This window comes from Mobula hypostoma, chromosome 3, assembly GCF_963921235.1.
Source record: "Mobula hypostoma chromosome 3, sMobHyp1.1, whole genome shotgun sequence".
NCBI classification, from domain to species: domain Eukaryota; kingdom Metazoa; phylum Chordata; class Chondrichthyes; order Myliobatiformes; family Myliobatidae; genus Mobula; species Mobula hypostoma.
Genome location: NC_086099.1, coordinates 120,586,079 through 120,600,173, shown reverse-complemented (window position 1 = coordinate 120,600,173; position 14,095 = coordinate 120,586,079). Strand labels below are relative to the sequence as shown.

The 14,095-nt window shown below is 43.0% G+C and overlaps 1 protein-coding gene across 8 annotated transcripts in view; it reads right to left on the bottom strand.

Moving 5' to 3' along the window:
- LOC134344223 (transcriptional enhancer factor TEF-5-like) overlaps window positions 1-14,095 on the bottom strand; it is a 322,867-nt gene that overhangs the window by 21,654 nt on the left and 287,118 nt on the right. For all 8 annotated transcript variants that reach the window (XM_063043663.1, XM_063043662.1, XM_063043665.1 and 5 more), the window contains 2 exons: window positions 4,852-4,913; window positions 1,041-1,171 (listed from right to left, as the gene is read on the bottom strand). In XM_063043663.1, coding sequence (XP_062899733.1) covers window positions 1,041-1,171; window positions 4,852-4,913 — 193 coding nt within the window. The remainder of the gene's footprint in view (window positions 1-1,040; window positions 1,172-4,851; window positions 4,914-14,095) is intronic.

Here is a 14,095-nt window from a genome sequence, read left to right as displayed (position 1 = left end):
ACTGAATCTGCCTTACCAAAACTTTAAAAGAGCAAGAGAATTCTCTGCAGTGTTCCATCCAACATTAATCCCACAATCTTCTCACAGAGAATGGTGAAGGTCTAGAATACTCCTCCCTGGAAGATTATGTGGCTTACATGACTGTAAATATTTAAAGAGGAGGTAATAAAGCTATGGGGTTTGCATGTTCTTCCTGTGAACCAGACGCTCCGGTTTTCAACAAAGTCCCAAGACATGCATTTAATTGGTCACTGTGACGTCTCTCAGACCGTACAGTACTGTGCAAAAGTCTTAGGCACAAATATATAGCTAGGGTGCCTAAGACTTGCACAGTACTGTATTTGTCAACATGGAGCAGAAAACGAGTCTGCAAATCCGGTGGGAGCAGAGGATGTTGGGAATGGCGACGGTGGAATACTGAGAGAGGGGTGTGGGACAGGTGGCAGAGAAGGAGTGCCAGGGGGTGGGTGCAGACACACCAGCCCTGAGATACCAGGCAAGGTCATTTGATACCAAATAATTCACTTATTGATCATTACAGAATGTCTCTCTGATGTTTCCCACACCCTCCCTCTTCCTGCCCCCTTCCTCATTCTCAGTCCACAGTAGAGACCCATATCAGAATCAGGTTTATCATCATTCACACGTCATAAAATGTGTTTTTTTTTGCAGCAGCAGTACAGTGCAATGCATAAAATTCCTACAGTACTGTGCAAAAGTCTTAGACACCTCAGCTATATATACATTATGTAGCTCAGACATCTGCAGAGTACTGTATGTAAGTGTGGAATCGAGGCTATGTTGATAGGAATGTGGAGAAATAGAATGGATTTAATGTAAAGCGATGTTCAGTAGTCTGTGTGGATTTGGTGGCTACCGGTATTGTATTAATCCATGACTCTTAGCACCTTTGTTGCTAGGAGATTCTGTCATCCAACTTAAAGTGATTTGCTTTCGCATCCTCTCAAAGCAGAGGCAAAGGGAAACTGCAGCCTTGCCAATCTGCGTGAGAGGGAGATGGTTTGAGGACGTATCCTTACCGTGTCTGGATCTCTCTGCACTTCCACAAAGGCAGAGTATTCCAGCAGCCTGAGCTTGGAGGAGGCAATGGTTCGGTCCTGCCAGACTGGGATTGTGGCAGGAGGTGTGAGAGGGACCAAGGGTTCATAACCTGCACAGTAAATAAATAAAAGTGGCAAAGTTTAAGAACGAGGTTTGACACCGTTCACTTTTGGTTTGTCAGATTAATCAGCCCAGACAATAAAGACTGAAACACAAATAGGAAATTAGGTATCAAAATACAGGTCAGATGAAGGATCTCGATTCAAAGCATCAATGTCTATTTCCCTCCACAGATACTCACAGACCTGCCAAGTTCCTCTGTCTGATTTTTGCTCCAAATTCCAGCACCTGCAGTGTTTATCAAGCTACAAGTCTATTTTACTAGCCGGAGTTAGCAGGACTACTGCCTCTCAGTGCATAATGGCATTAAGAAAGATGGAATTACAACGTGGCCGGAGGCACTGTAACCTCTCTGCAGTTGGAGTATTAGTTAAGTTGATAATCAACTCTGCCTACCTAGGAACAGGATATGACCATTCAACTCCAGCCTGTGCTGTCATTTCATTCTATCCTGGTGTTCCATATTGCATCTTTCTCTGGAATAACTTCAACTCTTGACTGAACCTCATTTATGCTAAAGATGAACTATTGATCTTCTCAGGCTATCTCACTTTACCTGAACTGTGCTTTCTCTATAACTGTAACACTATATGCTCTCTTTTTCACCCCTTTTGTCCTTCAATATACAGAATGATATGTTTGGCTGACATGCAAAGAAAATACTTTCCGTGTATCTTAGTATATATGGTAATAATAAACAAATTACCAGCTCTCTACATCCTTTGACAGGCAAAAATCTGCGAACTTCAGCTGTGAATCTTCACCAGGTTCTGCACAAAGATGTGTGTCATCTTAATGCAATAGCACAGTTGCATCAGGAGTGAAGTCAGACACCCTGACCTTGCACAGCAGACTCTATACACCTACTGCACAAGCACACCATGGCTTCTCATCTGCTCACACCCACTTTCTGAGGTTTGCAGAGAAATCCACTGTGCTGCTTGAGGTAGGGGTAGGGGCAGCTGGGTAGAGAAAGGCTGCTGCCAGAAATGTGAGCAGTGAGGGTGGAGCTGTTTGGATGAAAGATTGGGAAGAGATTGTGACAGGGTCAGGGATCCAAGTTCAGTTGGGCATAAACCAAGAGTGGGGTGGTAAGGGTGGAGATTCACAGAGAGAGGAAAGATGGTGCAATCTGGGTTCCTTAGGGGGTGAATCAGTGAGGGTTGGTGGGAGTCCAGGTTCAGCTCAATTGGGAAGCTGTTTACATATCAAAGGGTTTTTAATGATATACTGTTGTTGAACACCATGAAAAATCTCTTAGAAAGTCTTCCACTGTTCCTCAGCTGTCCCACCAAATAGCTTGTGTTTCCAGTTCACTAGCCAGCTACTCCCTCATCCTGTTGTAGTCCCCTTATTAAGGCATAACACACTGGTTTTAGATGAAACTATTGCACCTTCTATTTGTATGAGAAATTCAATCACACTGTGATCACTCTTTCCCAGGGGATCCCCAACTACAACATCATTAATTTTATCTGTCTCATTGCCCAGGACCAGATCTAAGACACATTTACTCTCTTACGTTCACTAACATGCTGTTCACGAAAGGTTTCACAGATGCATTCTATGAAGTCCTCCTCAAAATTGCCTCAACCAACTCGATTTGCCCAATCTGTGTGTATGTTAAAGTTGCCCATGACAACTGCCATTCTGTTCTTACGTCAGTCATTTCTTGGTTTATTGGCTGGGCCATTGCAATGGTACTATTTGGTGACCTATTTATCTCCTAGCTCCCTATATTCAGCTCTTTGGAGCGCCTCCTGGTTTTTCCCAATATCGTTCCAATACCTACATACACAACGATAACTCTCCAACAACAATGTTCACTCTCCCCTACCAGAACTCCCTGCAGTCACTCTGAGTCATTCATGATCCTTACACCTGGGAGGCAACACACCAATTGGGAGTCCTGTTTGCAGCAACAGAACCTTCTGTCAATTCTCCTTACCAGGGAATCTCCTACTACCATAGCTCTGCACTCTGTGCAGCAAAGCCACCCATGTTACTATGATCCTGGGCTGCTGCTGGCTCGCCCGATGAGCCATCTCCCCCAACAGTATCCAAACTGGTACATCTGTTTGCAACGGAGATGACTGCAAGGGTCTCCTGCACTACCTTCCTGCTCTTGTCTGCTGGTCACCTGTTCCCCATCTTACCCCAGGCCATTAAACTGCAGTGTGACCAATTCAGTAAGTGTGCTATCCACAACATTTCCAGCACTGCGGACACACAAAGTGAATCTGTGCACAGCTCCAGGGCTGTCGTGTGGCCTGTCGGGAGCTGTAGCAGGACACACTTCCTGTACACACGGTCATTAGGGACTCTGGCAGTCTCCCCGACTTCCCACGTTGCTCAGGAGGAGCATGACATGGGGCTGAGTACACTTGTCATGACTAAGAAGCTTTGAGGGGGAAAAAAGATTTTTAAAAATACGCTGGACTGGCTGCAAAGTTAACAGGTCTCACAGTGACATCAGACTTATGTCTGTGTGGCTTCGTACAGCTCCAATGCTGTATTTAAATTTGCTGATGACCCCACTGCTTTTAGCTGGATCAACAAATCAGCATATAGGAGGGAGACTGAAAATCTGGTGTCACAACAACAACCCCTCACTCAACGTCAGCAAAACCGAAGAGCTGATTATTGATTACAGGAGGAAGGGGCCAGAGGTCCATTAGCACGCTGGAGAGTACTCTAGCCGGTTGCATCGCTGCCTGATATGGAAACTCCAATTCCCAGGAATGGAAAAGGCTACAGAAAGGCAAAACCATCTCCTGCACTGAGTACATTACAAGGGGCACTGCCCACACGAAAGCAGCAGCCATCAAAGACTGCCGCCACCCAGGCCATGCCCCCTTCTCACGACTACCATTGGCCGGGGGTACAGAAAACCTAGGCCCCACAGCACCAGGTTCGGAACAGTTATCAGCCTACAACCATCAGGCTCCTGAACCAGCGTGGGTAACTTCACTCGCCACTACTCTGAACTGATTCTACCACTCTACAACTCCTGCTATCAGAACTGTTTTTACTTGCCCAGTTTGCCTTTCATTTGCACATTGGCTGTTTGCCAGTCAGCTTCTGTATAGTTCTGCATTATATTGTATTGTATTTCTTTTCTTCCAGTAAATAGCTGTAAGAAATTGAATCTCAAGGCAGTATTTGGTAACATAAATGTTCTTTGATAATAGATTGACTTTGAAGTTGGAAAGTGTCAGCCATGAGCTGGTATCCACGTACAGTGAGCCAGGACTAAAACCCAGAATTGTGCAGACAGAGCCCAATCCATTTAGAAATGGGGTTTTTAATAACTTTACAACTCTTACAGTTGATGAACATTTCACTGAATGCTAGGCTATCTAGACCAATTTCTCTAAACTTTTCTTGCATTACCTTAGTCACTTGGTGAGAGGCCGGCGTCAGGCAGACTTCAGTCTGGAGAAGAGTGTGTCCCATGACTTCTAACTCCTAGATCTACTAATGACCTTCCTTTGTTGAATGACAAGGAACCACCGTGGCGATCTGTTTCCAGTTGTTATGATTCGGACATATTAGTGGCATGTTAGCATGTCATTATTATGTTTGAATCCCAGCCACGGGAAACAGGTGACATGTAGATACATGTCATTGGCATGTTAGTGTGTGCTGGACAGGAGACAACATACTTACTTGTAATAGGCGGTGGTACTGGAGGCTGAATTGAATACGATGGTTGAGCAAAGGGCTTCACACTGCAAAAGGAACAAAAATGAGAAATGGTTAGCGTCCTCGTGCAGCAATGGCATTTAGCAAAGTGGGAGTCTTGTCACAATCCTGTAACAACGTAGACAAGGTTCTCCAGGGTCCAATCCAGCCCTCACCTCGTTAAACTAAATGCCAGGGTAACCGTATATTGTGCTAACTTGGGTGACCACAACTCCCACTTAGGCAAGCTTCAGGTTGTAAGATACACATGATTAACAGGACAGTACATATCCACGTGAAGGTGCTGGGGCTGCGATGATCATCTTTGATCATCTACAGGTTGTATAAGATGCTGGTGAGACCAAATTTGGAGCATTATGTGCAGTTCTGGTCAGTCACCTACAGGATAGTTATCAAGGCTGTTGCTGGGACTTGGAGGATGCAAGTCCTCCAGGTTGAACAGCTTAGGATTTTATTCCTTGAAGTGTAGAAGAACGAGGGGAGATTTGATAGAGGTATTCAAAATTAAGAGGGGTATAGGTAGGGGAAATGCAAGCAGGCTTTGTCCACTGAGATTGGGTGAGACTAAATCTAGAGGTTATGGATGGTGCAAGGTGAAATGTTCAAGGGGAACTCGAGGAGGAACTTCTTCAGTCAGAGGGAAATGAGTGTGTGGAACGAGCTGCCAGCCGAAGTGGTGGATGCAGGTTTGATATCAACGTTTGAGAGAAATTTGGCTCAGTACATATGTGGCAGGGGGTATGGAGGGCAATGGTCCAGGGTTCAGGTCAATGGCACTAGGCAGGAATAAAATTTCGGCACACAACAGATGGGTCAAAGGGCTGTTTTTGTACGGTCGTGCTTAATGACGCTATGCCCATCATGCATTCTAAGGGCTTTCTTCCATACCTTAAGGAACTTCTGGATGGAAAAAAAATCACTCGTGCCCTCCCTAGGGAAGACTGCCAATACTAATAAATTGCAAAGTAAATTTTAAATACTCCTAAATTTTGGATTATCCAAATTTTAGAAGTTAATCCTTCGGCTACTGGTAGAGTAATGGCAGAGAAATATATCAGGGTCATTGAATTAATGATGATAAAATCCTTTATTTGAATATGTTTGTTTATGAGATATAAACTGCTGGAGATGTGAATAAAGGCCACTTGTGATATTCAAAATCTGTATTCACTTTCGATCAGCATGGGAAAGCAGAACTCTGTAAGGTTGGATGCGTATATTGTATTGATGTGATCCAAAAGCACCGATTAAACCACCGTTGGAAAAGGAACAAAAGGATTGAACGTGTCAAGCAAGCAATCATGTGGCGAAAACCCCTAGAAAATGTTCAGGGTTGGCAACTGGCAGGTCCATTTGTGGGCTTCTGCAGGAGGTGGCACCACACAGAACAGGAGTGGCATTAATACAGCCCAAAACCAACATCTAAACATGAGTTTTCACCATGATCATTGAATCTAGAAAGGAAATCCTGAGAAGAGAATAATCAAAGATGCTGGTGGAGTAAAGCATCAACAAAATGATTTATAAACACAAGAGATTCTGCAGATACTGACTGGTTAATAAAAAGGATAAAAAAAAATACGTTGCCAAAATTATGCATGTGCAAGAACATTTGTAACACGTTTTACACAATGAATTCAAAAACAGGAAATAGCCATTTAACCCATCAGGGCTACTCCCTCTGTGGAATATGTATAACAACCCTTATCAGAGACCCTTCAGAAATCACCTCCTGAAAGAAGGATTTGTATAAATACCCTTTCATTCTCAAAGAATAAACAGTTTTCCATTTAACAATCCATCCTCATTTCAAAATCCAAACTCTGACTCGCTGTCTGCAAGGTGACGTGTTCCATTTATTTCAAGTCTAAAATAAAGATTGGCTTTCTTTGTTACCTGTACATCAAAACATACAGTGAAATGCGTTGTCTTTGTCAACGACCAACACAGTCCGAGGATGTGCTGGGGGCTGCTGGCAAGCGTTGCCAGGTTTCCATCACCAATGCAGCACGCCCTCAACTTACTAGTTAAAGTTGAAGTCTGTCCCAAGCCTTGTGGCTCATCAGACCGGTGCTTAGGCTGGTTTCTGTGGCGTGAAGCGACTGAGAGTACAAATCCCCCCCACCCCGGACAGGATGCCAGTCTATCGCGAGGTTAACAGCATTTGCCGGTACCCATTTTCAGCTGGGTGGACTGGATTTTCAGCTGGGTGGTTAAGTGCCTTGCTCAAACACACAACACACTGCCTTGGCTGAGACTCGAACCCACGACCTTCAGATCGTGAGCCCAACACCTTAACCACTTGGCCACGCGTCACACGCCTCAACTTACTAACCCTCACCCAAAAGTTTTGGAATGTGGAAGAAAACCAGGGAACCTGGAAGAAACCCATATGGTCACTGGGACAATGTGCTAACTCCTTACAGACAGTGGCAGCAATTGAACCCTGATCCCTTTGATTTAGCGGCATCATACATTGCTCACTACATTAAACTTATTTCTTTTTGTTTTCAAACAAAAAGCAAGTGTGCAATTTGAGAATGGAGGGGTAGATTGTAATACTGAATATAGTGTGAAATGGGTGATAGCCAGTCGACAGCCTGATTTACGTCTCTGCTGATTTTTATATCCATTCCGTTTAACGTCACTAGCACATAATTTAGCAGATGATTTGTCATCACCCATTTCACAGTACAATGCAGACTGAAGTACGCTTGTATGTTAAAAATTGTACCAGCACAAATGGTAATGGAAATTTTAAAGATGCCAGACGTTTAAAAAAAATCAGTTTCTTTCATGTATTAAACAGTCTCCAAAGAAAAAAAATACACAGATCATCTGAAATACATCCCATACAATAGGAGGTCTGTATGGCAGCCATTTTGTACAAAGACCTGGAAGGCTGTATCCCCCTGAAGAAAATGGTGCTAAAAGTTTCCTCTCAGTTGCAAACCAAATGGCCAGGTCAGAAGATCCATCTATTTCTCCTCAGAACAGCTGACAGATGAAACAGCAAGAGAGACTGAGTGAGAGGACCAGATAGAGGGGGAAATGGTGGTGGGTGGGATAGAGTACGCAAGTCAGAGGGTAAGATGGAGTTTGACAAAGAGAGGGTGGGTAAATGGAGGATTGCGGGGTGGAAATCCAGTCCTGTTTAACCTCATACAATGAAATTTGGTGTTTAGGTCGAACTCTAGGTCGACTGAGCTGACAGCAACTGGGCCACGTCACAATTCAGTGCCTGGTTCAGCATTGGGTGGTTTGTCTGGTGTGACCCTTTGTTATAGCAGTTGTGATACCCGAGAGGCTGGCTAAATCATTTGAGAGCAGTTTAGCAGGTGCGTTGCTGGGTGTTCCTAGTGAATCAGCTCCACTTTAGTGACGGCTTTCTAATTTTTAAAACACGTTAAATTATTTAGCTGAATTTGAGTTCCACAACTATCATGCTAGAGCTTGTTAATTCTAGAGTCTGAATCCAAATTCAGTAATTTAATCAATGAAACATCGTCAAACCTCATTGTGTTCATCTTTTGGGTAACATCACTTGGGCTTCACATATCCTACGCCACTCTCCAGTGACATCTGCAGGCCACAGACCATAACTGCAGCCAGGTTTTATTACACAAAACAGCGCTTTGAAACTTCATGCGCTGACAGGGCTGTCAAAATGAACTGCTCTGATAAAAACAATGCTGTGTGAAGGGAGAATATATCAGGTTTTGGGTGTTACTAACTTTAGACAAAACTTTAAGCACTGAAATCGTGATTCCTGGAATTGCAGCCAAATTTACAGCTGACAATGACGATTGATCAGCAAAATTTTCAATGTAACTGCAATGGAGTGTGGTGACCCACCTTTACGTAATGGATCAATGTATTACCTCTACAATGGGTACTGCACACAGCATAAAGCATCAGTGGGTAGGAGCAAGAGACCATTCAGCCCTTTGAGTCTTTACTGTTGGATCTTCACTTTACACATTGCGGGGAAGTTGAAATGATCAACAATCGTGATTGAAGGCCTGCAAATCATATGATGAAGTGAACTGAAGGAGATGAATAATGAAACGCTGATTGGAAGTCTTGGGAAAGAATGAGCAGGGGTTCTAGAGGCCACACAATCAGGATGCGACGGGGATAAAGCATGTGGCTGTATTTCATAACTGCTGCAGAAAATCTCTCAGTTCATCTTTCAGCTGATTCTCTTTGAAGTGGTGTTCTTCAGGAAAACCTGCAACATCTGTAAGTTATCCCTGAAGTCCAGTGATCACTGTTCCTGCTATACTGTGCTCCATCGACACTGTCTTAGATAATCTGAGTCAAAGTTCTATGTGAAGTTATTATCAATGTACATACACGTTACCCTGAGATTCATTTTCTTGTGAGAATACTGTACTCAATAAATCTTTAGAACAATAATACGTCCTCACTAATCTGACAGAAAAACCCGGTAAAATGCAGGAAGAGAGATGACTGAATCTCCTCCCTTGAAAGAGGTGCATTTTAAGACAATTTGGTTATGTCTGAACATCACCAGTTTATTTAATTAACTGAATTTAAATTCCACATCTGCTATCCTGGGCCGATGTCTTAGATAATACAACTAGACACTGTAGTCTTGTCATCTTTGTTTGACACGAGTACATTTCCTTTTTAAGAACATCCCTTGTGTTGCCAGTTTAAGACTGCGTATAGTTTTTGAGCATGCTTGGAGAGTATGATAATAAAAACGTTGTTTGTCCACATCATCCAGCAGAGTTTGTGTAATTAATAACATTCATCAGGACTGAACTATTCTATGGACTGTGGTTTATTAGTTGCAGTTTACACTGGTGACAAAGATGGACAAACTAGAAGTTTATTTGCTGTAGCTGTCAGAATTTATTTTTCTCAAAAGATTTATAATCCAGTGTGCTAGATTTCTACCTTTGTAATTGAGTCTTCTGCCAGTGAACCCTACAACAAATATACCCAACTAAAATCTCTACAAAAGTATACATTTGAATAAACAGTATTGCAGAGTGTAATCTGTGCAGCATTGGTTCATTAGTGCAGTGGTAAGAATGCGATGGTCTTGCATGGAGCAGCATCCATCATCGGGGACCCCTCCGCTCCGCTCCCCTCAGCACCACCCAGGACATGCCCTCTTCTCATTGCTGCCATCAGGATGGTGGTACAGGAGCCTCAGGACCCACACCACCAGGTTCAGGAACTGTTATTACCCCTCAGCCGTCAGGCTCCTGAACCAGAGGGGACAATCTGTGGACTCACTTTCAAGGACTCTTCATCTCAAGTTCTTGATATTTACTGATTATTTATTTACTTATTATTTCCTTTGTTTTCGTTCTTTTTGTATTTGCACAGTTTCTTGCCTTTTGCACATTGACTGTTTGTCTATCCCGTAGTGTGTTGCCTTTCATTGATTCTATTCTGTTTCTTGTACTTCACATGAATACCCACAAGAAAACGAATCTCAGGATTGTATACGTACTTTAATAATAAACTTACTTTGAAGTCTCATGTAATCCCTTAGGACACCTTCTATCCCACTTTTATACGAACTTACCTCCTGTATGACGTGATGATTCATGTCATACAATCTACCAAGTCACGTCTTTGAACCTTCCTGTCTGACTGCACAGCAGTTTCTCAGTCACTGTACAGTATACTCTGCATTCTCTTATTGTGTTTCCCCTGACGTGCTGATGTGATGAAATGGTCTATAAGGATGACCAAGATTCTCACCACATGTGACAATAATAAACCAATTTACTAATTGTGCAGCCTCAAATGCTTACGCTTCTATCCGGCGAGAAGAAGTGTGACAGGGCAGTGACAGGGTTTGGATTCATGAGTGACTCTGTCGTGGCAATATTGAAACTTCAGCACTCAAACATCATCTGTTTTAAATCAACAATTCAAAGTTCAAAGTAAATTTATTGTCAAAGTACATATATGTCACCACAGATTCATTTTCTTCTGGGCATATTTAATACATCTATAGAATAATAACCATACCAGAATCAATGAAAGACTGTCCAACTTGGATGTTCAACTGGAGTGCAGAAGGCAACAAAATTTGTAAATACAAAAAAGAAATAATAATAATAAATAAATAAACAATAAATATTGAGAACATGAGATGAAGGATCCTTGAAAGTGAGTCCATTGGTTGTGGGAACATTTCAATGATGGGGCAAGTGAAGTTATCCCCTTTTATTCAAGAGCCTGATGGTTGAGGAGTAATAACTGTTCCTGAACCTGGTTGTGTGAGTCTTGAAGCTCCTGATACCTTCTTCCTTTTGGCAGCAGCGAGAAGAGAACATGTCCATGGTTGTGGGAATCCCTGGTGATGGATGGTGCTTTCCTGCGACAGCATTTCATGTAGATTGGTTGGAAGGACTTCACCAGCGATGGACTGGGCCGTATCCATTATTTTTTGTAGGATCTTCCATTCAAGGGCATTGGTGTTTCCATACCAGGCTGTGATGCAGCCAGTCAGTATACCCTCCAGTACACATCTATAGAAGTTTGTCAAAGTTTTGGACGTCATGATGCTGAATCTTCACAAACTCCTGAGGAAGCAGAGGTGCTGCTGTGCTTTCTTTGTAATTGCCCTTACGTGCTGGGCCCAGGACAGGTCTTCCAAAATGATAACAATTGCACTGACTGCATGTTTAACTTAAATACACCATGTGGTTTATGGGACAATTGCACGTCATCATGCCAGGGAGGAAGCAAAGAAAACATTTAGTCAGCACTGCATGAGGATCAAGAGGTGGAGAGGGTTAGCAACTTTAAATTCCTGTCTTTTACTATTTCAGAGGACCCAGTATGCAAATGCAATTGTGAAGGAAGTACAGCAGAGGCTCTACATAGGAGTCTGCGTAGATTCAGAATGACATCTAAAAACGTGACAAACTTCTACAAACACATACAGATATGTAGTGGAGAGTGTACTGACTGGCTGCATCATGGCCTGGTATGGAAACACCAATGCCTTTGAATGGAAATTCCTACAAAAGGTAGTGGATCTGGCCCAGTACATCACGGGTAAGGTCCTTCCAACCACTGAGCACATATACATGAGATGCTGTCGCAGGAAAGCAGCATCCATCACCAGGGAACCCCACCACCCAGGTCGTGCTCTTTTGTTATTGCTGTCATCAGGAAGAAGGTACAGGAGCCTCAGGACTCACATCACCAGGTTCAAGAACAGTTACTACCCACAACCATCAGGCTCTTGAACAAAGGACATAACTGCCCATCCATTGAAACGTTCCCACAACCAATGATCTGACTTTAAGGACTCTATCTCATTGGCTCATGTTCTCGTTATTTATTGCTACTTACTTGTATTCGTACTGCACAGTTTGTTGTCTTCAGCACTCCGGCTGATCTTTCACTGATCCTGACATAGTCACTATTCTATAGATTTACTGAGTGTGTCCACAGGAAACTGATCTCAGGGTTGTATGTGGTGACATATATGTACTTCAACAATAAAATTTACTTTGAACTTTAAACTTGATTTAGTGAGATCATTATCACTCTCAGAGCATGGAGCAGTAAACGATGACAAGGCGCTGTGGGATGAGAGAACAAAAGTCTGAAAGTACATTCTGCCAGGCTCAACGATAGTTCATATCAGATTCTTGAACGGACCTCTTGTACAATAAGATGGCCCCTTGGCCTCACCAGCTTCCTCGTTATGATCTTGTACTTTATTGTTTACCCGCACTGTACTTTTTCAGCAGCTTTTACACTTCATTCTGCATTGTTACTGTTTTACCTTGTTGTACCTCAATTCGCAGTGTAACGATTTGATCTATATAAACAGTATTCAAGGCAAGATTTTTTGTTATCTTGGTAGATGTGACAATAATAAACCAATAGCAATAGTCATTCACTGTTAAGTGTCCAGGCTTTCAGAAATGAACATTTGCAACTCACAAATCAATGTAGTGGCTGAAGGAATTTCTGTCTGATAAGCTAACACGTTATCACTGAGCTTCACATTCACCCAACTGTAGTTAAGTGAGGAAAAGGCAGAATGCTTCTCTTGTTAATATTACTACAGATTTGGCAACGTTCATCACAAATAACTGCAGGTTGTCAGCTCAGCATTCTGCGTAACCCTGGGTGACTGCAGTACGATGCTGAGCTTCAAAACAATGCAGCATTGTTTACACTCGAGATTGTACCTGCAGTGCCTACAACTAGTCCCCTGGTTACTAAGATTGCAGAACATCAGAGAGAGAGAGGGGCACATCCTCTCGCATTAACATGTGTACTCTGCAAGCTCACAACAAGCAAACACTTGCACTTTACCTTAGCCACTGTGATGGGAGAGAGTCATGCTCTCCTTTCCCCCGTTAACATACATACCTCCCAAAGACCAGCAAGGACAAGAGAAAATTAACTAACTGATTTAGGAAAATAGGTAGTTTGGTTCATACACCAAATGTCCAGCATGTGGAACAGTCACACGTCAAATCTACAGTCCTGTGCAAAAGTCTTAGGCGCATATATATAGCTGGGGTGCCCAAGACCGTTGCACAGTACTGTAGTAATTTTATGTATTACACAGTACTGTTGCCACAAAAAAAACAAATTTCATGGCATATGTGAGTGATGATAAACCTGATTCTGATATGGGTCTCTGTTGTGGACTGAGAGTGGGAAGGGGGCAGGGAGAGTGGAATCATGGTTGGGAAAAAGGGAAGGAGTGGGAAGCACCAGAGAGACATTCAGTAATGATCAATAAATCAATTGCTTGGAATCAAATGACCTTACCTGGTGTCTCTGGGCTGGAGGTGTCCACAACTGCATTACCCCCCCACCCCTGGCATTCCTTCTCTGCCACCTGTTGACACCCCTCCCATGGCGCTCCACCCCCACCATTCCCAACATCCTTTGCTCTCACCTGATTTACTAACTTGCTGTCTGCTCCATGTTGATAAATACAGTACTGTGCAAAGTCATAGGCACCTAGCTATATTTATGTGTCTAAGGCTCTTCCACAAAACTGTACAAGGGTCAGAGGGTTACCCAAGTGATCATGAGTTGGCATTAGTAATACCACAGCTACACAGTGGTTTCTCTGTAGGTGCATTCCCTACTGCCAAAATCATCACTTCTACTTGTGCAAAAGTAATGAGCTGTACAATGCTTCAAAGCTCCAGCAACCTGGGTCCTGTCACCAATT